General features: G+C 38.6%; 1 protein-coding gene across 4 annotated transcripts in view; it reads right to left on the bottom strand.

The window, feature by feature from the left end:
* The window catches only part of RBMS2 (RNA binding motif, single stranded interacting protein 2), a 78,246-nt gene that overhangs the window by 51,324 nt on the left and 1,216 nt on the right, over positions 1-25,706 (bottom strand). For 2 of the 4 annotated variants that reach the window (XM_010839260.1, XM_010839261.1), the window contains exons 1-3: positions 7,270-8,680; positions 7,077-7,144; positions 6,184-6,270 (exon numbers count right to left, since the gene is read on the bottom strand). In XM_010839260.1, the coding sequence (XP_010837562.1) occupies positions 6,184-6,249 (66 nt within the window). In that variant the 5' untranslated portion in view covers positions 6,250-6,270; positions 7,077-7,144; positions 7,270-8,680. Of the gene's footprint in view, positions 1-6,183; positions 6,271-7,076; positions 7,145-7,269; positions 8,681-25,706 lie in introns of those variants that run through there. The other 2 variants (XM_010839263.1, XM_010839262.1) reach the window with 2 other exon arrangements.

The raw sequence follows: 25,706 nt of genomic DNA, 5'->3' as shown, positions 1-25,706 counted from the left end.
CAAATGTATGTGGTCTTTCGTGACTGGCTTCTTTCACTAACATAATTTTTTCAAGGTTCTTCCATTTTGTAGACTGTATCAGTACCCTATTACTTTTTCTTTTTTTGGCCACATCACACGGCAGGTAGGATCTTAGTTCCCCAAGCAGAGATCAATTCCATGCTCTTGAGTCCTAACCAGTGGACTTCCAGGGAAGTCCCAGTACTCTTACTACTTTTTAATCACTGAATAAAATCTAAAATTCCATTGTATGGGTAAATATAGTATTTTACTTATCCATTCATCAGTTGATGGATATATGGATTGTTTCTACTTTTTGGCTATAATGAATAATGCTGTTATGAACATGATGTACAGGCTTTCTGTGTGGACATTGTTTTAATTTCCCTTGGGTATATACCTAGGAGTGTGTTTAACCTTTTAAGGAACTGCCAAAATGTTTTTCAAAGCAGCTGCACCATTTTACATTCCTATCAGCAGGTTATAAAGGTACAATTACATCACGCTATTACCTGTGTTTTTGATTACAACCATCCTTGTGGGTGTGAAGTGTTATCTCACTGTGGTTTTTATTTCCTTGATGGCTAATGACGCTGGACATCTTTTCATGGCTATTTGTAGATCTTCTTTGATGAAATATCTATTCAGACATTTTGCCTGTTTTTTAAATTTTTTTCCTGCACTTTCATCTTAATCCAAATTCTTAAAAGATCAGTCTATATTTACCATCTATACTTCCTTACTTTCATTCACTCAACAACCCACTCCAACCCTGCTTTTACTCCCCAATCTGAAATTGCTTGTTAAAGTCACCAATCACCTCTCCACTATTCATCAGCCTTCATCTTCCAGGATTAACTCTTATGGCTTGCACATCTGCATTTTAATTCTATTCATCATGACTATTCATCAGTCTTCATCTTCCAAGATTAACTCTTATGGTTTGCACATCTGCATTTTAATTCTAGCTGACTTTTTTTTGGCCACATTGAACACCCACAACATGTGGGATCTTAGTTCTCTCACCAGGGACTGAAACCAGGTGCCCTGCATTGGAGATGTACCATCTTAACCACTGGTCCACCAGGGAAGTACCTGACTTCTTATTCTGATTTATATTTTCTTCTGTCTTATTTCTTTTCTATATTTTTCTGTCTTACAGCATATTTTCTTAGGCGATTAGAAATGTAAACCACCAACCAAAGAGTATCGCCAGAGAACTGCAGATAACACAACTGGTCCAAGTAGAGTCAGTGTAATGACAGCGTGCAGGGGAGGTGGGGGAGATAAGGTAAGCTGAACCAACAGTGGGCACTAGGCTAAGGATTTGGATTTTGTTTAGCAGGTAATATACACCCATCCAGCAATGCAGGAGACCCAGGTTTGATCCCTGGGTCAGGAAGATCCCCTGGAGAAGAAAATGGCAACGCACTCCAGGATTCTTGCATGGAAAATCACACGGACGGAGGAGCCTGGCGGGCAACACCCCATGGGGTCGCAGAGTCAGACATGACTGAGCAACTAACACACATATGCCCATCAAAGGTTTTTACACAAGAAATGCTCAGCACTATACTGTTGGAATGTTGGAAGATTATTCTGGTAGCAGGTATAAAATTACTTGGGGACAAGGGGTAGGGAGTGGAGAAACAGGAGACGAGGAGATCCTGTGGGATGTTTATTACTGTAGTAATACAGGCCTAAGTTAGTGTAGTAGAGCTAAAAAAGGGGGAAATCAATGGAGACACATTACCAGTAAACTTTAACCAACTGAGTTCCCTTTATTACCGATAACCAGAACTATTAGCTGCCACTGGTCATGAGACGTTGGACTTTAAAAGTTCCACCAGGGAATTCTCTGGCAGTCCAGTGGTTAGGACTCCGTGCTTCTACTACAAGGGGCACAGGTTCAATCCTCGGTGGGGAAACTAAGATCCCACATGCCACACATTGTGGCCAAAAAACAAATTAAATAAAAGTTCTACTAAATTTGATTCAGTGGAAACTAGATGAAAATGTAGCTAACACACAAAAATTCTCTCTCCCTGTTAGAAGTATAAACAATTCTAGTATTGCTTCCCACTTTCTGCTCTCCTGAGTTAACTCTTCCAAAGACTTCAGGTAACTCAAACTTCTTAAAGAGTGAAAATCTGGCAATGCCTACCAGCCAGTTCTGCTCTCATCACGGCCTCTGCTCCTCCACCCCACCCAACTCCCCACAACTCCCCACCCCAATATGGCCTTCAATATGTTAAGATCAAGAAGAAATAGAAACTTATGCAAAATAGGTCAGGGAAGGCAAATTATCCCAAGTTAAACAAAGTCTCTTTTCTTTTTTTCCAAAGGGAATGGTTGTTGATGCTCCGAGGAGTTAACTTATAATAACACATGCCAGGAAGATGATGTCAGGGAAGGTGTGGTTAGGCTCTTTACAAGTCTGAAATTCCTTTACTCACAAACACTTCCTCTTTCAGTCTCACCTATACACAAATCTCTCTACTGAGGCAACTCTTTCCAAAGTTGAAGGAAGTGTTGAGACCTTAGAACTCTGATCTTTTTAACCTTTAGTCTTTTCTTTTTTTTAAGAACTAAGAATAATTAAGATAGATTTTTTTTTTAAATACCATAATTTTTCAGAATCTCTCTTTGAAATTCACATTTTCTCCTTTCTATGATTTAGAATTCTCCAGGCAAGAATACTGGAGTGGGTTGCCATTTCCTTCTCCAGGGGATCTTCCCGACCCAGGGATCAAACCAGTGTCTCCTGAATTGGCAGGCAGATACTTTACCACTGAGCCACCAGGGAAGCCCTTGTGATTATTTAATTCCATTAAAAAGAATGGATATTTAACAGTACATCCTGAGAAAGAATGTGTGTGCCTTTATCAGGCATTATACATTTGTTGATTGTATACCTATATTTACAACAGCCAAGAAAGAGTAAGAAAACTGTAATTGTCCTTGGCTCCTCAGGAAACAACTTCTCTGATAAAATATACAAATATGTTTCAAAATAAAACAATCCTTTTTTTTTTTTTTTTTGCCAAATTGCAGGACTTACACGATGTGAGTTCCCTGACCAGGGATTGAACCCCAGCCATGGCAGTAAAAGCACTGAGTCCTCACCACTGGACTGCCAGGAAAGTCCCCAAACAATTCTACTTTTAAAAGACATTAAATAAAAATTAATCAAGTTACAAAAATGCTGTACAAATAAATCTTTTCACACTGAGCTCACTCAAGAAATTATTTTTATTCCACTAACCAGAAGTGACAACTACAGTAAATTATGATATAAAAATACTCCTTAAAGAAAACGGATCTCTACAAATCTGTTACTTACAGATTTTGGTACAACAAAATGATGGAAAAGAAAAGCAGATATTTATAATGTATACCTTTTCAAAAATTTAAAATTTTATTTCAGTTTTTCAAATGTTCCAGAGATCTCCAAAACTTTTCACATTGACTTGTTCTACCTGACAAACTTAGGTATTAATAGAAACAGCAAATAAGCCAATGTCAAAATTAAAACTTTGAAAAAAGTCTGATAGAATAGACAAAGCAAGCTGCTACTAATTACTTCCCTTACCAGGTGGGATTTAGGTAAGTAACTTCAGGACATGAAGGGAAGATTTTTTGTTTTATATACCTCTTGATGCTTAAATTTTAAAAATAAATATGTCTTACGTTTATTACTAAAAACTAAGAACTTATTTTAAAAACTAACCTTCAGTATATAAACAGCCAGATTACATGATCAGATTCATTCCAAACATTCTTCTCAAAAAATGAACACATTAAGCTGTACATATCAACAAAAAGACAAATAGTAACGTAGCAATCACTTCATTTAAATAGGCCCAACACCTACAAACCTATATATACACACAAGGTGTCACAGTCACAAAGTGATGTCATCATAATGCTGACCTATAAGAACCCGAAGAACATTTGACAAATACCCTGAATAATTACGATCTACCCCATCCCAGGTTTCTTAATGCGCTTCTCAAACCTTACAAGTTATCAGAAAGAGATATATTTGAATCCCAGTCCACAATAATAACCCTCATCCCCTAAACCAGTGGTCCCCAACCATTTTGGCACCAGGGCCTGGTTTCGTGAAAGACAGTTTTTCCAAAGATTGGCGTGAGAGATGGTTTTTGGATGATTCAAGAGCATTACATTCATTGTGCACTTTCTTTCTACTATTCCTACATCAGCTCCACCTCAGGGCATCAGGCATTAGATCCCAGAGGTTAGGGACCCCTGCCCTACAATATCCTAGATTTAGAAGCTGGTTAAATGTTTCCTATACAACAAGCGGAAAAGGAAGTACAGAGCTAAGAAACAAGAATATTTTAGATATCATCAAATACATGGGTACTAATAGGAAAAAAACAATTTCTGGAATTCATTTTACTGTATTTTAATGGGTAATCTGAGAGACTTGGAGGGAAAAAATTAGGAAGGAAACTTTTACACGGTACTATACAAGATTTGACAGAGAAGGCAATGGCACCCCACTCCAGTACTCTTGCCTGGAAAATCCAATGGATGGAGGAGCCTGGTGGGCTGCAGTCCATGGGGTCGCTAAGAGTTGGACACGACTGAGCGACTTCACTTTCACTTTTCACTTTCATGCATTGGAGAAGGAAATGGCAACCCACTCCAGTGTTCTTGCCTGGAGAATCCCAGGGACGGGGGAGCCTGGTGGGCTGCCGTCTATGGGGTCGCACAGAGTCGGACACGACTGAAGCGACTTAGCAGCAGCATACAAGATTTGAAGAGAATAAAGACAGATGAGCTACCCCTCTGTCAAAATCATATTGATTTATGTGTGTACATAAAATTGATAACATATGAACCCATATTTCTTAAGGATATAATAGTGTGTGTGTGTGTGTGTGTGTGTGTGTGTGCGCGCGCGGTATGTTAGTTACTCAGTTATGTCCGACTCTTTGCCACCCCATGGACTGTAGTCCACCAGGCTCCTCTGTCCATGGAATTCTCCAAGCAAGAATACTGGAGTGGATTGTCATTCCCTTCTCGAGGGGATCTTCCCAATCCAAGGATCAAACTCTGGTCTCCTGCATTGCAGGCAGATTCTTCACTGTCTGAGCCCCCAGGGAAGCAATGACAGAATGAATACCATATAAACTAACACCAGGTGTCTCGGTTCCAAACATTTACCCACTGCCTTGATCAGATACTTTGTTCACCTATATCAGACTCCTTAGGTATATAAGAAAGTGTCAAGAATCCCTTCCCACGCCCCAACAATCCATCAAATGAGCAAAATATCCTAAAATATATATGGCACCTTTTTCTACAAAGAACAGCTAGAGAATCAAGACAGAGGGTAAAGGGTCTTTCTGCTATAGCATAAAGTTCCTCCTAGTCAGCACTGTGTGCACTGAAATGCCAAGAAACTGCCCAAGATATTCCTTGGCAACTGTGGGCACGACTGTACACCTCTCCCCAGACTGCCCCTGTGCCCAAGCATAGCACAACTCTCTGGCAGCTGTGGGTTAATCAAAAAGACTTCAAAGATGCCTGCTGAGCCTGGCTATCTGCAGAGCAGGAAGCCCCAGCTTAGCAGCAGACCCCAAAGAATCCTAGAACTTTCTGCCTTAATTCCCAAGGTCTTCTCTTAAAAACTCCTTGCCTACAGGCTGGGTGGAGTAGGGTCTCTATCTAAGCTCCAAGAGTAGACTCAGTCCTCAGATGAAGCTGTGATTTCACTGACTGTATTCAAGCTACCCGATAACGCTGATGGAATGGTAGGAAGGAAGGTGGGCTGGAGGAGAATGCAGTTAATCAAAACAACGAAATAACCTTGGAGTGAGCGGGCTGGGGGCCAGGGTTTGAGGTGACATATTTTCCCTGTGAAAATTGGATACATCAGCAGGAAGTCAAACTAACTTCACAAAGCTCCGAACTTGCAAAGCTTGATTTGTTTTTAATTTCACTGCCTTCTCAGGCCTCAGGTAAGGGACTGTAAATTCCTGGAACTTCAGAACCAGGTAAGAAAAGATGACAAAAAAAAGTGGTGGAAAAAGAGAGGAGCTGAGAGGAGAGGAAGCCTCTTCCCCTCTTAAGGAGAATGTTAAAGCCAAGGGCACTCCCCGATCCCCAGAAAAGGAAGTAGCTGAATTCCAAAAAAGCACTTTTCCCTACCTTCTTGTTGTTCTTGTTATAGCCAAAAGTCGAAATCCCAGGCCTGGACGTCACTGATAGCAGCATTTTCTCTTTAATGTCAGGAAGCTAAGAGAGAAAGAGGGAGAGGGAAAGGGAGAGGAAAGAAGGGAGAGAAGGAGGGAGGAGGGAGGAAGAGAAGGGAGAGGGAAAAGGGAGGAGGAGGAGAGGGGGGAGGGAGGGGGAGTAAAGAATGAGCTAGGGCTGCTTGTTTACGTCACTGATAGAAGTTAACCCCGAGTCTGAGTGAGGCTCTTCCACTGGGTCCTAATGCCCAAGATGTTATTTTTTAATTTTTCATAGGCTTAGCAGTTAGACCAAAAAGAAGTTTTTAGGTCTACCTCTTTCAACTCTATCCCCTTTCTTATTTATTTTGTACAAGTTCAGATTCTCATGGAAAAAATGAGGACATTTTCTCCTTAGATCTCAGCTATAAGATTCCAAGCTTGATTTTAAAGGGACACTGCTTTGGAGAACATGTGAAGAAAATAAGCTCAGTACTTCCCCCCACACACACACTGTATATTTACAGTGAGCTTAACACACAGAATAACAAACAAAAGAGCTCACCGAAGAGCAGAGACAAGCAAAACAGAGGATGGGAAGTAACTAGTTTCAGATCTTTGGACAGTTTTATTTCTCTCGGGTTATGCTGATGCTTCTTAATCCTTTCAGATTCCCCCAGGTATGACTTCAAAAATGATTTTTCAAACTGGACTAAGTCATGAAACTTGATGCTTAGTGCTTTTTTTCCCCCCAGCTTGACTGAGACGTAATTGCCTAGTGATTTCTTTGACAATTGTAAGCTATCTTATATGAATCTTCATCCCACTATTCCGAGCTTCAAGGTCCATGAAACTGAAACGATTACTCACCCTATCTGAAGTTTATGCCCAAGCTGAAGTTCACAGAGTTGGGATGTTTGCTTCAAGCTGTCTCTAAACTGCAGAAAAATAAACAAATAACTATTTTAAAAACACGCTTCACAGAGAAGAAAAATACAAAGATCTTAGGAGGAAAGGAACATTAACTTTAGAGTCAAAAATTTAACACAATTGCAACACTTACCTCTAATATTACTAAAGGAATGTGCTGTAGAAGGTACCTTAACAATAAAATCAACTTGTAGGAAACCAAAAATTTAAAAACACTATCCAGTAATTTACCAATCTAGTCCAAGTATATAGGATGAAAGCCTTCAAATCCCTTCTTAAGGCCCCCTCACTGTCATAGTGGATATTCTAAGAAATAAATTAACCTGTCTGCTTTGCCACAACAAACATTAAGGCCAAACCCTCCCTTAAATGAAGTCCCAGTCTCTATTCTAGTTCTCCTGTCAGCTTTTTGCTATCATAAAGGGACAAAGAGTACCAACATTCTGCAGAGTAAATACATACATACCACACCCCCAATCTCTAACTTTCATTTCTAATAGGACAGGAAGTGCCTGCTAAGCTCAAGGGACACAGGAAGGGTGGGAACAGCCTCGATGTGGGAATTGCAACTGAGACTGGAAGCACAGCAGCCAAATGCAGTCAATAAATCAATAAAGGCATCTCCCACCGATGCCATATTTTTTTAAGTCCCCTTTCTGCCCTCAGAGGTTCTCATTCACTATATGCCAAGTTATCACTGCCATTTAGGTCCTTCTCCCTTAGCCTAACAATATGGCACAAAACCTTACTCTTTAAGACTTGATTTATAATGGGGTTTATCTTTCAGTGGTTAAGACTCTGCGTTCCCAATGCAGGGGCCCTGGGTTCAATTCCTGGTCAGGGAACTAATTACTATACAGAGCTGAAGTGAAGTGGGGGTCAAAAAGAGTCGCAAACGACTGAGTGACTAACATTTCACTTCAACTCTATATTAGAGCACAATTCTCATGCTGCAACTAAAAAGATTCTGTGTGCTACAACTAAGACCCAGCAGAGATAAATAAATATAATGAGGTTTATAACAACACTCAACCTAATTTCTTAAAAATCCTAATATTCTCAATGTGTTGTGTTCTCTTACTGCATTCCTTAATGCTCAACGATATCTTAGAATTTAAGATAGTCAAAACCATAAGTTTTAGAGAAAAGCAGACATGCATTCAGATCCTGACACCACTGTTAGTTACTGTTTATGTAACTTTAGGCCAAGTTACTTAACATCTCTGACGCACTCATTTCCAAAACGGAGATAATAGCTCCTTCATTAGCCTTTAGGGTCAAATCTAAGTTCTGTTCAGTCCTCTCACCCACAAGCTGAGTGACACTGGGAGAACTACCTCACATGTCTGAACCTCACTTCGCTCATCTGTAAAATACAGTAAATAGTCTCTACTTCCTAAAATTGTAATGAAGTGAAATAAGGCAACGCATATAAAGCCCTTAGGAAGGTACGTGGCACACTTGGTAAACACTTGGTAAAAAGCTAACAGATGTTCAGTTCAGTTCAGTCGCTCAGTCGTGTCTGACTCTTTGCGACCCCATGAATCGCAACACGCCAGGCCTCCCTGTCCATCACCAACTCCCAGAGCTCACTGAGACTCACGTCCATCGAGTCAGTGATGCCATCCAGCCATCTCATCCTCTGTCGTCCCCCTCTCCTCCTGCCCCCAATCCCTCCCAGCATCAGAGTCTTTTCCAATGAGTCAACTCTTCGCATGAGGTGGCCAAAGTACTGGAGTTTCAGCTTTAGCATCATTCCCTCCAAAGAAATCCCAGGGCTGATCTCCTTCAGAATGGACTGGTTGGATCCCCTTGCAGTCCAAGGGACTCTCAAGAGTCTTCTCCAACACCACAGTTCAAAAGCATCAATTCTTCAGCTCTCAGCCTTCTTCACAGTCCAACTCTCACATCCATACATCACCACAGGAAAAACCATAGCCTTTAGACGAACGTTTTTTGGCAAAGTAATGTCTCTGCTTTTGAATATGGTATCTAGGTTGGTCATAACTTTCCTTCCAAGGAGTAAGCGTCTTTTCATTTCATGGCTGCACTCACCATCTGCAGTGATCTTGGAGCCCAGAAAAATAAAGTCTGACACTGTTTCCACTGTTTCCCCGTCTATTTCCCATGAAGTGATGGGACCGGATGCCATGATCTTCGTTTTCTGAATGTTGAGCTTTAAGCCAACTTTTTCACTCTCCACTTTCACTTTCATCAAGAGGCTTTTGAGTTCCTCCTCACTTTCTGCCATAAGGATGGTGTCATCTGCATATCTGAGGTTATTGCTATTTCCCGGCAATCTTGATTCCAGCTTGTGTTTCTTCCAGTCCAGCGTTTCTCACGATGTACTCTGCATATAAGTTAAATAAGCAGGGTGACAATATACAGCCTTGACGTGCTCCTTTTCCTATTTGGATGTTAGCTCCATTTAGATTAATTGCTCTGTCTCCCAGTGTGTATCCCTCTGGGTATTATATAACCCAGATTTTATGATCTGTGTGAACATTTCCAAAAACTAGTAGTTTAGTTACATTCAAAAGATCATACTAGGACTAGATAGGTTGAACTATATAAGTGGAAATACTGAATAAGAAATTTCAGGAATCATCCAACCCAATTTCTTTTCTCTATCTTTCAGAAGCAAACGATCTGATTGTTTGAAAATTCTTTTCATAACTCCAGTCTCCTGAAATTGGTGGAATATCTCTTATCTCTAGGGAAAAAAAAAGGAAACAAAATAATACAGAATCAAAGCACATTAGACAAGACATCCCAGCTCCCATTTCTCTAGAGTCCTGCTACTTTAAGAAACTGAAATAGATTTTTAAAAAAGGTAGATCTTCATATACCCTAAAATTTAACACGTTTTTGCCATTCTAAAAGTAGATAAAGAAGGATCCAATTAAATAAATTCTATTATATATATATATATATATGTTTTTATTTGTTAGGCTGTGTTGGGTCTTAGTTGCCGCTCACAGGATTTTTTGCTGTGGCCCATGGAATCGCTAGTTGTGGCTCAAGACCTTAGTTGCTCACAGCATGTGGGATCTAGTTCCCAGGCAGGGATGGAACCCAGGCCCCTGCATTGAGGCTGCAGAGTCTTAGCCACTGGACTACCAGCGAAGTCCCTGGTAAGTATATTTTTAAAGCAAGTAGGGACTCCCCTGGTGGTCCAGTGGCTAAGACTTTGTGCTCCCAATGCAGGGGGCCTGGGTTTGATCCCTGGCCAGGGAACTAGAATCCACACACTGCCAACTAAGACCCAGTGCAGCTAAATAAATAAATAAATAAATATTTTAAAAATAAATAAAGGAAGTTATAGAATCTTATGGAAGCGATAGTGAAGGTGATGGAGTTCTGTGATTAGATTCAGAAAGTGTATGAGAAGAGGAAGAATCCTATTTCTTCCAGTGTGTTTACTTTGATACCCAACCCCCTCATCTGCTTTGCCGATTATGACTGCTTACATTTTTCTAGATTTAGTCAAAGCTTCTCAAATTCTTGGTTCTTTTAGGAGTTTTTCTGAGGGGGAAAAAGTAAAATAGTTATTTGGAACATCTCTTAGAAACAGATATCTATACCTCAGATTCTATATAGACTAGTATGTGGTTTCTCCAGAAAAACTGTAATAGGGAAGAACAAATCTGACTCCATATTGGATCTGTTTTCTTTACTTTAACCTTTGTATTCTATTGCTTTTGCTACAAGTTAAGAATACTGCCTATAGCCTGAAATATAAAGAACAGCCCATTTTCAAGGTTCTGACTTTTAAGGTGTAACACTTTTCCATTCATGTAACATTTATCATGTTGGAGGTACACAGAAACAATATAACCTGACCTACATGGACAGATGCAAGAACAAAGGATTCTGACCCCAAGAAGTTTGTAACAACCAACCACACCCCCTCTCCCCTTTTAGTATAAAAGAAGCCTGAATTCTAACTTGGGTAAGATGGTTCTTTGGGACAATAGTCCACCATCTTCTCAGTCTGCTGGCTTTCCAAATGAAGTCACTATTCCCTGCCTCAACAACTTGTCTCTTGATTTACTGGCCTGTTCTGTAACAAGCAGTACAAGCATGAACTCAGTAACAAAACAACAGTTTTAAGTGTCTCAGGTAGAGAAGTCAGAGGTCTTGGGACTTCTCTGGTGGTCTGCACTGCCACTGCAGGGGCATGGGTTTTATCCTGGGTGGGGAACTAAAAAAAAATCCTCTGTGGGTTATCTTTCCTCTCACTGATTAACTTCTGCGACCAAAAGTCTAAGTAATGACAAAAGACCCAAAAGTTCAATTTATTTAATGGTAAAGAGATGAATAATGCCTCAAGAAGGGGGGAAAAAAAAGTTTAGCACATCAGCTTACTCAAGCAGAAATATTTAAGGATCTGCATCAAACAACTAGAAAAACTTAGCCCTGTTCCCTTCAGATGCAGGATGGAATGACAAAATGACAAAATTGGTCTAAAGCTAGAAATTGAGAAAGTTTGCCCTTTCAACTCCTTGACATAACTCATAGAAAAGAGAGGGAAAAGACAGGTAACTCTGAAGAATTATTTAATTAATCATACCCTGGATATCAGTGCTAATAGTATATTCTCCTCTTCCATAAGAAGATACTTCTGCCCAAAACTTATTACAAAGAAAACCCTAACAAAACTTTCAAGTAACTCTTCCTTTGCCAGACACTAAAAAAATACAGCAATCAAATCATCTTAGCATCCAGGGACCAGAAAATTAGCATAATGTAGAAAGAAAAGATTAGACTGGATTCTATGCACACCCAGAATGGACTGCATTGATAGGCAATATTATAGTCTCCAAATGCACGTTTCCTTCACACTTGAGACATTAATTTTGTTTAGCTTCAGCTATCCCTAAAATAGGACTGATGCTAAACCTGAAACTCCAATACTTTGGCCACCTCATGTGAAGAGTTGACTCATTGGAAAAGACTCTGATGCTGGGAGGGATTGGGGGCAGGAGGAGAAGGGGACGACAGAGGATGAGATGGCTGGATGGCATCACTGACTCAATGGACATGAATTTGAGTGAACTTCGGGAGTTGGTGATGGACACGGAGGCCTGGCATGCTGCGATTCGTGGGGTCGCAAAGAGTCAGACTCGACTAAGCGACTGAACTGAACTGATCCCTAAAATAAATAACTCAGATAATCACAATAAAAGCCCACAAATGAATTTAACAATTAGACTGAACCAAATGAAATGCCTGGTTATGTAGGTTAAACACAGAATCTTTTCAAATAGTCAAATACTGGTAATTTCATGTGATTAAATCCTACATTGCAAAAAGTGTGAGGCAGTGAGGATGATAATGAGTTAGAACACTGGTGAATTGGATACCTCCTTTCCTTTGTCCTGTCTCATTTTCAGATTAAAAAAAAAACAAAAACCCAGAGAGGTAAACTCACTTCCATAAGGTCCTGGGAGTCAAATAATATCTGACACCGGAATCCAGACTTTCTGTCATAATTCAGCATTGTTCTTGTATCACTGTGATTTGATTGTGTGATTTAAAATTCTTATAAATATATATTTACGGGTCATAAATAATAAAGGAATAATCCTAAGATTCCAAAGGTGAAAGTTCAACTGTTTTCCTGAAATCAACTCTATCTCAAGTAGCAGAGATATCTAACATTTCAGCCTGTTCCTAAATTGCACAATGGAGGATATTTCTAGGGATAAACCTATAATACAAACAAGAAGATTTATGGAAAACTACAGTTGTTGGGAAGTACTGCTAATTAAGTATTTAAGATTCTACCTGAGGTTTGATTCATTATATATTTAGAAGGTAATTTGCTTGAATTCTGCTTTCCTCTCAGGGATAATTTGTACCATAACCTGAAACTCTCAGATGAAACACAAGAAGATTTGAATATAAGAAGTGGCTTCTAAAACATCAATATACATTATTTATGAGGTTACTAGTCACCAGTAGGTTTTGCCAGAATCACAGACTTGATGAGGACAGGGACTGTGACTATTTTGTGTACCCTATTATATCCCCAGTATTTAACAGCATCTGGCTAAATTAACATTTAAAAATATTTGTCAGCAGTGACAACCTCCCCATGAGAGCTTGCTTCTTGAAAAGGATCTCCTTCATCCCTTTCTAGAAGAAGAGGAGAAAGGAAACTCCAGCTAGAGTGGAACCCTAATTCCTACTTAGTGGATGTAAAACGCCCAGATGCTCTAAGATCAACACTCTCTGTAGTCATGCACAAGTGCTAGGTTTGTGCTCTACCGTCCTCTGGCAATCGCAGGAGAAAAAGCAAGGCTTACAGAAACATGCTCCTTTAGACAGAAGCAGCAGTAAAAACACCCTGGGACTTTCCTGGTGGGTGCAGTGGTTAAGAAACCACCCGCCAATGTAGGGAACACAGGTTCGATGCCTGGTCCGGGAAGATCCAACATGCCACGTAACAACTAAGCCAGTGCACCACAACTCCTGAGACTGCTCGAGAGCTCAAGAGCCGCAATTCCTGAAGCCCGCTCACCCTGGAGCCCATGCTCTTCAAAAAGAGAAGCCCTCATACTCAGCTAGAGTAACCTTGCTCACAGCAACTAGAGAAAGGCCTCTCGTGAAGCAATGGAGACTCAGCACAGCCAAAAATAAAAAACTAATTAACTTGAAAAAATAAAAGCACCCTAAATCAGGATGAACTAGAAACCACTTCAACACACACATTTTGGATACACATGTGAAAACACACACACCACTTAAAAAAATATATTTGGTTAATGAACAAATGGAATAAACTTCAACACTAAATTTACATCTGAAAAAATATTAAAAATACTGAATATAGTGTTGATAGTGATGGAATGGCACATTAGGACATGTAGGAGCTTTTTCTTTTACATTTACAATGCATATGATTTTCTTTTGTGGTTGTTTTTTTTTTTTTTTTGTCATTAGGAGATCAGAAAGCTAGAATTTACCTGCATCTCTCATCTGTGTACTAGATATAACTATACCATCATCACATATAAGACACCACCCAAAAGGCCCACTATAAATTTGTATTCCTACAGCATTTTGTACACAATTTTGTAGGCTTTTAACTCTTACTTACTGCCCCAACTCTTGTACCTACATAGTGACTTTCTAGGAAGCAGACTTTATTCATCCTTTTATCTTTAACACCTAAATTTAACTTACACTCAAGAATACCAGCTGGAAGAATACAATTTTCAATTCAAGTGTCTCCAGTGTGAAAGTGAAGCTCAATGAACATTAAGAGAACACTGCCACCTCCTGGGTAATATAGGTCGTGCATTCTTTAGCAAATACCAGGAAGAGAAAGCACAGAATTTGTATATAGGTAGATCAGAAATTCGAAATTTAAACCCAGCTCTATCATTTGCTGTGTTAAACTGGAAAATCTCAATCAGTTTTCCCTTCTACAAAATGAGCATAGCACCTGTCCTATTTCTCAGGAATAATCATGACAGTCAAATTATAATGACTGTAAAAGTACTTTGTTGGTTATGTTTTCCAAGTATGAGACCATAGTTGATTATTTACTCTGCTGTGTTGAGGATAATAAATCCATCTTTTTTTAATTGAATATTTCATTAACGTAATAGTTGTTTTAACAAATCCATCTTACTTCTTACCACAAATCTAACTAAATAATCTGCAGGTTGAGGATCAGAGCCAACTCATTAAATTTTAGATGTCTAATGGCAAATTTCTTTATATGTTAATGTAGACTGTCATTAACTTATTAAAATGTGTTGTTGAGCATAAAATTAAAATTACTTGGCGACACCACTTCTCACCCACCAGACTGGCAAAAATCCAAAAGCTTGACAAAAGACTGGTGGAGAGAGTATGGTAAAAAGGCTATCATATATTGTGTGTGGAAATGCAAAATAGCATATCTCCTTTTGCACTATTAAGCAAAAGGACATATACTTTTACCCTCTGTCAACTTAAAAATTGAGTAATGTTTTATTCGGAGGGAATTTGTAGGACGTCAAGCCCAGGAGACAGCCATTTCAAGTGACTGACAGAACTGCTCAGAGGCGGCGGAGGAAGGAGTCAGGGTTACACAGAAGTTTGCAATAAGGGGCAAGTAGTCTGAATATCAAAAGATTATTGTTAATTAAGAAAAACTAGGTTAAAGAATTTATTAACTTGAATTTATTAATTCAAGTTAAGGACTTTATTGCTTATTTTAGGGAAGATGCAGGAGTCTGGGCTTGCTGAAGTAATTTCTTTCATATGCATCTCAGCTATTTGGAGCCAGTATTCCAAGTATTTCACCTCTTTGAAAAGGCAACATCAAAATCATAAAATTGACATGTGTTATGAACCATATCTAAAACTAAGTATAATAGAAATTTTATTTCAGGAGAATTAATGTTTAGGAAATCTATTACGTGAATCTTCTATAAATTACTGTTTCTAATTTTCGGTCATACTCTTAATGATTACAGCAAGCTAGTCCTAAGATATACATCAAACCTAGTATGCATTAAAAGTCCTGTAAGGTCCTAGGTAATTTTCATTTAATTATTCATTAAAGAAACACTTACTCTATCATAAACAGTGTGAAGCTCTTGCTGTTGTTGTTGTTTTGAAATTATTAATTAATTTTGGGCCACACCCTGAGGCATGTGGAACTTCCCCAACCAGGGATCAAACCCACATTCCCTGCACTGGAAAGGGTCTTAAAAACCAGACCACCAGAGAAGTCCACAAGTGTGAAGCTTTTTTTTTTTACTGTTAAGATCTGTCAACCATAAAAAAAAAAAAAAAAAACTACTGGGGTTGTGTCAAAGGATTCGAGAGTCAACTTGAGGGGACTCCCACCATCCAGAGATGGGATATTTGAGCATCAGAAATAAAAACTGCAAAGAATGTAAACATATTTTAGTTGTTCAAATTCATAGTAATTTTTTAAACTGACTGATCACCTTTGATATTATGGAACCAACTTATTATTCTATAAATTGGCAAGTAAAGAGAAACAAATCAAATATACAGCCTACCTTTTCTATATGAACTGTATCCGTGAATGACTAAATACTTGATGAAGCAAAGTCCTTATTTATACAAGAATTCAAAATAATAAATAAGGAATGATAGAACAAACCCTAGTGAAACAGTTGGTCTGGGCAATGATTATCAAAGGATATGAAAAAATCATTAAATTAAAAACTGATTGGGATCATAAGGAAAAAACTATATACAAATATTCCTTATGAATGCAGATATAAAAAAACCTCAATGAAATATTAGCAAACTGAATTCAGAAACATATAAAAAAAGGTTTAAACACCATGACCAACTGCAGTTAGTTCCAGGAACCCAAGGCTGGTTAAATATCTAAAAATCAAGTAAAGTAATATGACATATTAATAGAATAATGGAAAATCCCCATGAACTTCCAGATGTTCAAGCTGGATTTGGAAAAGGCAGAGGAACCAGATATCAAAAATCCACTGGATCATGAAAAAAGCAACAGAGCTCCAGAAAAACATCTACTTTTCCTTTACTGACTACACCAAAGCCTTTTACTGTGTGGATCACAACAAACTGTGGAAAATTCTTCAGTTCAGTTCAGTTGCTCAGTCATGTCTGACTCTTTGCGACCCCATGGACTGCAGCACCCCAGGCCTCCCAACCATCGCCAACTCTCAGAGCTTACTCAAAATCATGTCCATTGAGTCGGACATGCCATTCAGCCATCTCGTCATCTGTCGTCCCCTTCTCCCCCTGCCTTCAATCTCTCCCAGCATCAGGGTCTTTTCCAATGAGTCAGTTCTTTGTTGAGTGTATAGAACTTCTCCATCTTTGGCTTCAAAGAATATAATCAATCTGATTTCGGTATTGATCATCTGGTGATGTCCACGTGTAGAGTATTCTCTTGTGTTTTTGGAAGAGGGTGTTTGCTATGACCCAGTGTGTTCTCTTGGCAAAACTCTATTAGTCTTTGCCCTGCTTCACTCTGTACTCCAAGCCCAAATTTGCCTGTTACTCCAGGTATTTCTTGACTTCCTACTTTTGCATTCCAGTCCCCTATAATAAAAAGGACATCTTTTTTGGATGTTAGTTCTAGAAGGTCTTGTAGGTCTTCATAGAACCATTCACCTTCAGCTTCGTCAGTATTACTGGTTGGGGCATAGACTTGGAATACTGTGATACTGAATGGTTTGCCTTTGAAACGAACAGAGATCATTCTGTTGTTTTTGAGATTGCATCCAAGTACCGCATTTTGCACTCTTTTGTTGACTATGATGGCTACTCCATTTCAAGAGATGGGAATACCAGATCACCTGACGTGCCTCCTGAGACATCTGTATGCAGGTCAGGAAGCAATAGTTAGAACTGGACACAGAACAACAGACTGGTTCCAAATCGGGAAAAGAGTACGTCAAGGCTGTGTATTGTCACCCTGCTTCTTTAACTTATACGCAGAGTACATCATGAGAAAGGCTGGGCTGGTTGAAGCACAAGCTGGAATCAAGATTGCTGGGAAAAAATATCAATAACCTCAGATATGCAGATGATATCATCCTTATGGAAGGCAGTGAAGAGGAACTAAAGAGCCTCTTGACGGAAATGAAAGAAGAAAAGAGTGAAAAAGTTGGCTTAAAACTCAACATTCAGAAAACTAAGATCATGGCATCAAGTCCCATCACTTCATGGCAAATAGATGGGGAAACAGCGGCAAGAGTGACAGACTTTATTTTTTGGGGCTCCAAAATCACTGCAGATAGTGACTGCAGCCATGAAATTAAAAGATGCTTGCTCCTTGGAAGAAAGGCTATGACCAACCTAGACAGCATATTAAAAAGCAGAGACATTATTTTGCCAACAAAGGTCCATCCAGTCAAAGCTATGGTTTTTCCAGTAGTCATGTGTGGATGTGAGAGCTGGACTAAAGAAAGCTGAGTGCCGAAGAACTGATGCTTTTGAACTGTGGTGTTGAAGAAGACTCTTGAGAGAACCTTGGACTTCAAGGAGATCAAACCAGTCCATCCTAAAGTAAATAAGTCCTGAATATTCATTGGAAAGATCAATGCTGAAGCCAAAACTACAATACTCTGGCCACTCGATGGGAAGAACCAACTCATTGGAAAAGACCCTGATGCTGGCAAAGATTGAAAGCAGGAGAAGGGGACATTAGAGGATGAGATGGTTGGATGGCATCACCGACTCAATGGACATGAGTTTGAGTAACCTCTGGGAGTTGGTGATGGACAGGAAATCCTGGTGTGCTGCAGTCGGTGGGGTTGCAAAGAGTGGGACACGACTGAGTGACTGAACTGAAATCCCCATGATCATCTCTGTAAACGCAGAAATAACATTTGACAATATCCAATACTCATTCATGATATAACTAATTCATGATCTCCTAATAATAGAAATTTTCGTTTTAATAGACAAAGAATAAATACAAAAACCCTACAGCTAACTTCACGTATGCATGCATGCTAAGTCACTTCAGTGTGTCCGACTATGTGTGACCCTATGGACTGTAGCCCACCACGCTCCTCTGTCTATGGATTCTCCAGGCAAGAATACAGGAGTGTGTTGCCATGACCTCCTCAGCTAACTTCAACTTAATGCTAAAAAACTGAATGCATTCCCCCTAAAATCAGGAACAAGGCAAAGGTGACTGCTCTCACCATTTCTGTTCAACACTATGCTGGAAGTTCTAGACAATGCCCTAAGAAAAAGCAAGCAAACAACAACAACAAAACCAAATAGCTTAAAGGCATCCAGATTGGAATGGAAGAAATAAAGCTATCCTTATTCATAAACACAATTGTCTGTGCAGAAAATCCTAAGGAACCTACAATAAAACTGCTAGAATTAATAAATGAGTCCAGTGAGGTCACAGAATACAAGATCAATATACAAAAATCAACTATATTCCTACACACTAGCAATAAACAGACTCAAATGAAATTAAGAAAATTCTATTCATAATAACATCAAAAGGAATTAAATGGAAATAAATTTAATCAAACAAATGTAAAATTTATACACTGAAAAGTATAAAACATTGCTGAGAAAAATTAAAGAAGTAATTGTTAAGATGATAATTTCTACTAAATTAATATATAGTTTCAATGTCAAAATCCTAGTAGGCTTCTTTGCAGAAGTTGATAAGCTGGTGAAGCTGCAAAGGACCTAGGATAACCAAAATAATTTTGAAAAAGAAAGAAGTTTAAAGATTTACACTGAATTCAAAACTTACAAGAAAGTTAAAATACTCAAGAGAATGTGGTATTGTTATAAGGATAGGAATGTAGATCAATGGAACAGAATTGAGAGACCAGAAGGAAACCCTTATATTAGTGGTCAACTAATTCTCAAAAAAGGTTTCCACAAACAGTGCTGGAATAATTGGATATCCACATGCAAAAAGAAAACTGAGATCCTTAAATCACACTATTCACAAATATTAATTCGAAATGGATCACAGAATTAAATGAAAAAGCTAAAACTATAGTCTCCTAGAAGAAAACAGGAGAACATCTTCATGACTCTGGACTAAAATTCTCAGACACAACACCAAAAGCACATGGCATAAAAGAAAAATATGATAAATTGGACTTCATTAAAATTTTAAACTTTTGACTTTAAAAAGATACTATTTTAAAAATGGAAAAAAAAAAAAACAAGTCACTAGCTGCAAGAAAATATTGCAAATCACATATCTGATAAAAGACTTGTGTCTAGAATATACAAAGAACTCTTAAAACTGAATAATAAGACAACAATCCAATTTTTAAATGTACAAAAGACTAGTGGTGCCCAAAGACATTTCATCAAAGACATCTAAAAGACTAACAAGTACATAAAAAATCAGAATCATTGGCTTTTAGGGATATGCAAATTAAAACCACAATGAGAAACTACCATATGCCCATTAGAATGGCTCAGGACTAAAGAATCCGCCTGCAATGCAGGAGACGCAGGTTCGATCCCTGGGTTGGGAAGATCCCTTGGAGAACAAAACGGCAACCCACTCCTGTATTTCTTGCCTGAAAAATCCCAAGGACAGAGGAGCCTGGTGGCTACAGTCCATGGGGTTGCAAACAGCTGGACAAGATTTAGCGACTAAACAACAATCAAAAAGACATTAAGTGCTGATGAGGATGTAGAGAAATCAAAGCTCTCATACACTGGTTGTGGGAATGTAAAATGGTACAGCCACTTTAGAAAACTGGCAATTTTCTTTAAAAGTTAATCGCATTATTACCATATAGCTTTATAAAAGTTTTGATATCCGGTGTAGAAGTTCAGACACTTCTTCACTCTTTTTCAGAATTATCTTGGCTTCTCTCTTTTGTTTTCTACTAAGATTTTAGGATTCATGAAAATTCTGTGCAAAACCCTGTTGAGATTTTGACTGGAATTGTGTTAAGATTATGTTACTTTGGGGACAGCCTCCATCTTTTTGATTCTGTTTCCCTCCATTTAACACTCTATGTGTTCCATTACTCGCTCAGTCATGTTCTACTCTTTGCAACCCCATGGACTGTAGCCCGCCAGGCTCCTCTGTCCATGGAATTCTCCAAGCAAGAATACTATAGTGAGTAGCCATTCCCTTCTCCAGGGGATTTCCCCAACCCAGGACTCGAACGCAGGTCTCCTGCATTGCAGGCAGATTCTTTACTATCTGAGCCACCAGGAAAGCCTCTTTAGTTGTCTATTACCACGTAAGATATTACTGTAAACTTAGTGGTATATAACAACACATATTTATTATCTCACAGTTTCTATGTGTCAGTTGTCTGGGCATGGCTTAGCTAAGCTACAATCAGTGTTGGCCAGGGCTGAGTTCTCATCTGAGGCTCAAAGCAGGAAGGATCCACTCTGTCACATGATACTTGGCAACATTCAGTTCCTTCCAGGCTTTTGGATGAGGGCCTCACTTTCTTGCTAGGTGTTGGCTGAGAGCTGCCTTCAGTTTCTTAGCATGTGGCTTTCTCCTTAGGACAGCTCACATGGCAGCTTGCTTCTTGAAAGACAACAGGGAAAGTAACGATTGCTGTATTCTGTTTATTAGGAGCAAACCAGAGGTCCCATTCATACTTAAGGGGAAAGGTATACACAGGCATGAAAATCAGGAGGTAGGTATCATGGGAGCCAGCTTAATATATATAGTATACCTTTCCATTAACTAATTTCTCCCTAAAATTCTTTTGTTAGGTTTATTAATTCTATATTAAGTTTATTTATATGTACTTCTCAGCGTGTAACACCATCATAAAAAATAGGCATAATTATTACTTCAACATAGCAATGCTACTGATTTCTGGATACTGATCTTTTTATCTAGCAACTTGCTGACCTCTTATTAGTCCCAATAATTTACCTGTTACTTGGATTTTCCTTATAAATATTATTTGTGAATAATGACAATTTTGCTTTCTCATAATCTTTATACCATTTATTTTTCTTGTTTTACTGGACAATAATAAGACTTTCAATAAAATATTTAACAGAAGTAGTAAACCCAGGCCTGTTCCCTGATAAACCTTTTGTCAGGTTTATCAGGATATTCCTTTCCTTGCCTAGTAGACTAAGAACTTTCAAGATGAACAGATATTTAATTTTACCAAATATTTCTTCTGCAATGATCTGGAGGATCAAATAGATTTTCTATCTTAATCTACTGATTTGATAATTATGCACATTTGCTAGTATTAAACCATTCTAGCATTCCTGGGATAAAAATTTCTTGATTACAAAAATGTATGATTTTTGCATCTATGTCTTTAAAAGTAGTTTTCCTAAACTGTTCTTGTCTGGTTTGGGTTTTAAAGTATATGGTAATTTAACAAAGCAGGTTGTAAAGTTTTTCTTCCTTTTCTCTTTTGTGGAACAAAGCAAATTAAGATTGGGATTATCTGTCCTCTGAAAGTTTCACAGCACTCCCACATAAACTGTCTATATATTTTTTCTGTATAAAATGTTTAAACTGCAAACTTCTCATCTCAACATGCTCTTAGATATTTCCCAACACTCCAGAAGATTCTAGTTAGTGCCTTCCCTTAGCTCTACAATAGCTGTTCTAAGTACTTACCGGTCAAGCTTTCTACCTCACTTCTTCCTATAATCTCAGCATATAATATTTACCTCCTATCTGCAACCTTTTCATCTCTACTGCCTTTCCTCCTCTGCATACTGAGATGATAGTTTTCTTAAAAAGACAAAACGAAAATACAAATATTCAAAACAAACAAAAGCCCCTTCCCTGAACTGTACATTCTTCTCTAGCTATTCTTATTCTTATTTTCCCCACAATTAAGAGCTCGCTACATTTGCTAAGTGTCCACATCTCTCATGAGAAAACATTCTCCCCCCCCCCCTTTTTTTTTTTTTTTACTATACTTTAATTTATGCTAGATTTGGGAAACCAGCAGTGGGTTCTATAAAAACAAAACACAATCAGATTTGCATTTCTCAAAGGTCACTTGTGGCTATGCTGTAAAGAACAGATTGGAAGTGAGTGAAACTGATGGGAGGGAGACCAAAATTAAGAAACTTAACTAGAATAGTGGCAATGGGAATGGGGAGAAGTAACAGTTTTGAGACCTATTATGGAGAAGGAAATGGCAACCCATTCCAGTATTCTTACCTGGAGAATTTCACAGACAGAGGAGCCTGCCAGGCTACACAGTCCACGAGGTCACAAAGAGTCCGACACGACTAAGCGACTAACACATACACACACACAGAGGATCTGAAGGATGAGGAAATCAAAGATTACATATTTATTGATGAATAATAAGTCATTGAGTAGAAGATACAAATGGAGCAATCTGACTACATAAAGATTAAAAATTCCCATATGGGAAACTACAAATGGAAAACCAAAAGTCAAATGATTTGGGAGGTAGAGGGATGTATGGAACTCATTTCACAAAAGGCTAAACACCAAAACTCTAATAATCAACAAAAACATGGAAAAACATGTAATTCATAAAAAAGGAAACACAAAATGCTCTTAAACACATAAAAAGATGCTCAACCTCATTTGTAATTTTTAAAAAGTAAAATAAAAACAACACTGAGATACCATTTTACACCTATTGGAAAGAAACATTTTTTTTTTAAGTGATAATGAACTGAAGTAAAAGTGGAAAAACAAGTACTCTCCTGATTACTGGTGAGACTGTGTTACCAATATGGAAGGCAACAGGGCAACATCTATCAAAATTGCAAATGTATATACCTTTTGACTCAGCAATTCTACCTCTAGGATTTAACTCAGTTATATTTGCAAACCTGCAAAATAAAAAGGTATTCATTCGTATTCACTGCAGCATTGTAATAGCTACTGCTGCTGCTGCTGCTAAGTCGCTTCAGTCGTGTCCCACTCTGTGCGACCCCATAGACGGAAGCCCACCAGGCTCCCCCGTCCCTGGGATTCTCCAGGCAAGAACACTGGAGTAGGTTGCCATTTCCTTCTCCAATGCATGAAAGTGAAAAGTGAAAGTGAAGTCGCTCAGTAGCGTCCGACTCTTAGCGACCCCATGGACTGCAGCCTACCAGGCTTCACCATCCATAGGATTTTTCCAGGCAAGAGAACTAGAGTGGGGTGCCATTGCCTTCTCCCTGTAATAGCTAACGTAACCATAAAACATATTGTTTCGTCCCAATCAGGACCCTTTAAAAAAACGAGGGCACTGTTAATATTTAAACTGGGACAAATGGCATAGATGAGACTGTCCCAAACAAACCAGGAAATGAAGTCCTTCTAATAATAATAGAAAAGGGAAAACACAAAAATTCACCAATAAGGGACTTTCAAAATAATAATGATATATCTAGACAATGGAATACTACATAGCCATAAAAGAGAGCACAGTATATACTGATTTGGAAGGTTCTCCAAGATGTACAGTAAAAAAGATACATAATCATTTTCAATTCATTCCATGAATATGTCAGAGTTCCCAGTACTTGTATTTTATCCAGTAAAAGACAATATTATGTTACAAATGGAGAAACTAAGTCAAGAAGGGATGTACACCAATAGCAACATTAGCAGCCATGAAATTAAAAGATGTTTGCTCCTTGGAAGAAATGCTATGACCAACCTAGACAGCATATTAAAAAGCAGAGACATTACTTTGCCAACAAAGATCCGTCCAGTCAAAGCTATGGTTCTTCCAGTAGTCATGTATGGATGTGAGAGTTGGACTATAAAGAAAGTTGAGTGCCAAATAACTGATGCTTTTTAACTGTCGTGTTGGAGAAGACCCTTGGGAGTCCCCTGGATGCAAGGAGATCAAACCAGTCAATCCTATAGGAAATCAGTCCTGAATATTCATTGGAAGGACTGATGTGGAAGCTGAAACTCCAATCCTTGGTCACCTCATGCAAAGAACTGACTCATTGGAAAAGACCCTGATGCTGGGAAAAATTGAAGCGGGAGGAGAAGGGGACGACAGAGGATGAGATGGTTGGATGGCATCACCGACTGGATGGACATGAATTTGAGTAAGCTCCAGGAGTTGGTGATGGACAGGGAAGACTTGGGTGCTGCAGTCCATGGGGTCAAAAAGAGTCAGACACAACTGAGCGACTGAACTGAACGCAACATTAGCAAAACAAACACTAATGATAAAATAACTTATATGAAATAATCTTTCACTTGGACTGAGATTCTAACTACAGTCTAAGAGTAGAACAAATGTGAGCCTCTAAATCATAACAAATAAACATCCTCCAAACATAAGCATCAAGTTTCTAATTTTGTACCACAGAAGATGCAGCTTTTCTGATTTTAAAAACTCGAAATCCTCCTCCATATACCACAAAACTTTAGCACAACCAGGGACTGACCTAAAAATCTACTATTAGAGATAGCTGAAAGAGTTTTCCTTCACTTGTGAAAAGTCAGATCTAGCTGGCCATGTCACAGTTGGCGAGTACTTCTGCAAAGATTCAACTAGATAGGACCTTTTCCAATCAGAAACAGAAAAAGAACTTGACACTGCTAAACTCTAACCACCTAGGATGACAAGCTTGTATCTTCTTCAATGCTGTAGGCTTCTCAAGTCACCGGTCATCCTCACGCAAAACCAGCTATGCTATAATGGAAGAATCAGTCCAAAAGTCAAACAACTCTATGCAGAGTCCAAAGTCTCTATGAAAAGAACCTCCCCTTCTACCCATAGATTTTTTTCACTGCCCAACCAGTTCCCACTATCTGAGAGAACTGGGGGAAAAGAGAGTGAGGAACTTATTACTGATTATAATTAAAGCTAATTCAAAAGAGCAGGGGCTAGGAAATAAAAAGAAGCAAATACCTTCTGGGTAATGCTTAGAAATGCCCTGATACATGTCATCTGTTTCTTGACAGCTCAAAAAGCTTCAGAGAAATAACATTCCTGTGAAATAAGGATACGATTAGCCTACTACATTTGGAAAAATCAATGCTGGCTCAAGTTTACACCAAGTATTAAGTCCCAGAACTTTCTTAAAGAATCAATAGGCAACACTGTAAAGCAATTATCCTCCAATTAAAAATAATAATAAAAAAAGAAGTAATGGGCAAAT

The sequence above is a fragment of the Bison bison genome, unplaced genomic scaffold (genome assembly GCF_000754665.1).
Source record: "Bison bison bison isolate TAMUID 2011002044 unplaced genomic scaffold, Bison_UMD1.0 scf7180017864115, whole genome shotgun sequence".
In the NCBI taxonomy this organism is placed as follows: Eukaryota; Metazoa; Chordata; class Mammalia; order Artiodactyla; family Bovidae; genus Bison; species Bison bison.
Note: the sequence above shows the minus strand (reverse complement) of the source record. Positions and strands in the feature narration are given on the sequence as shown.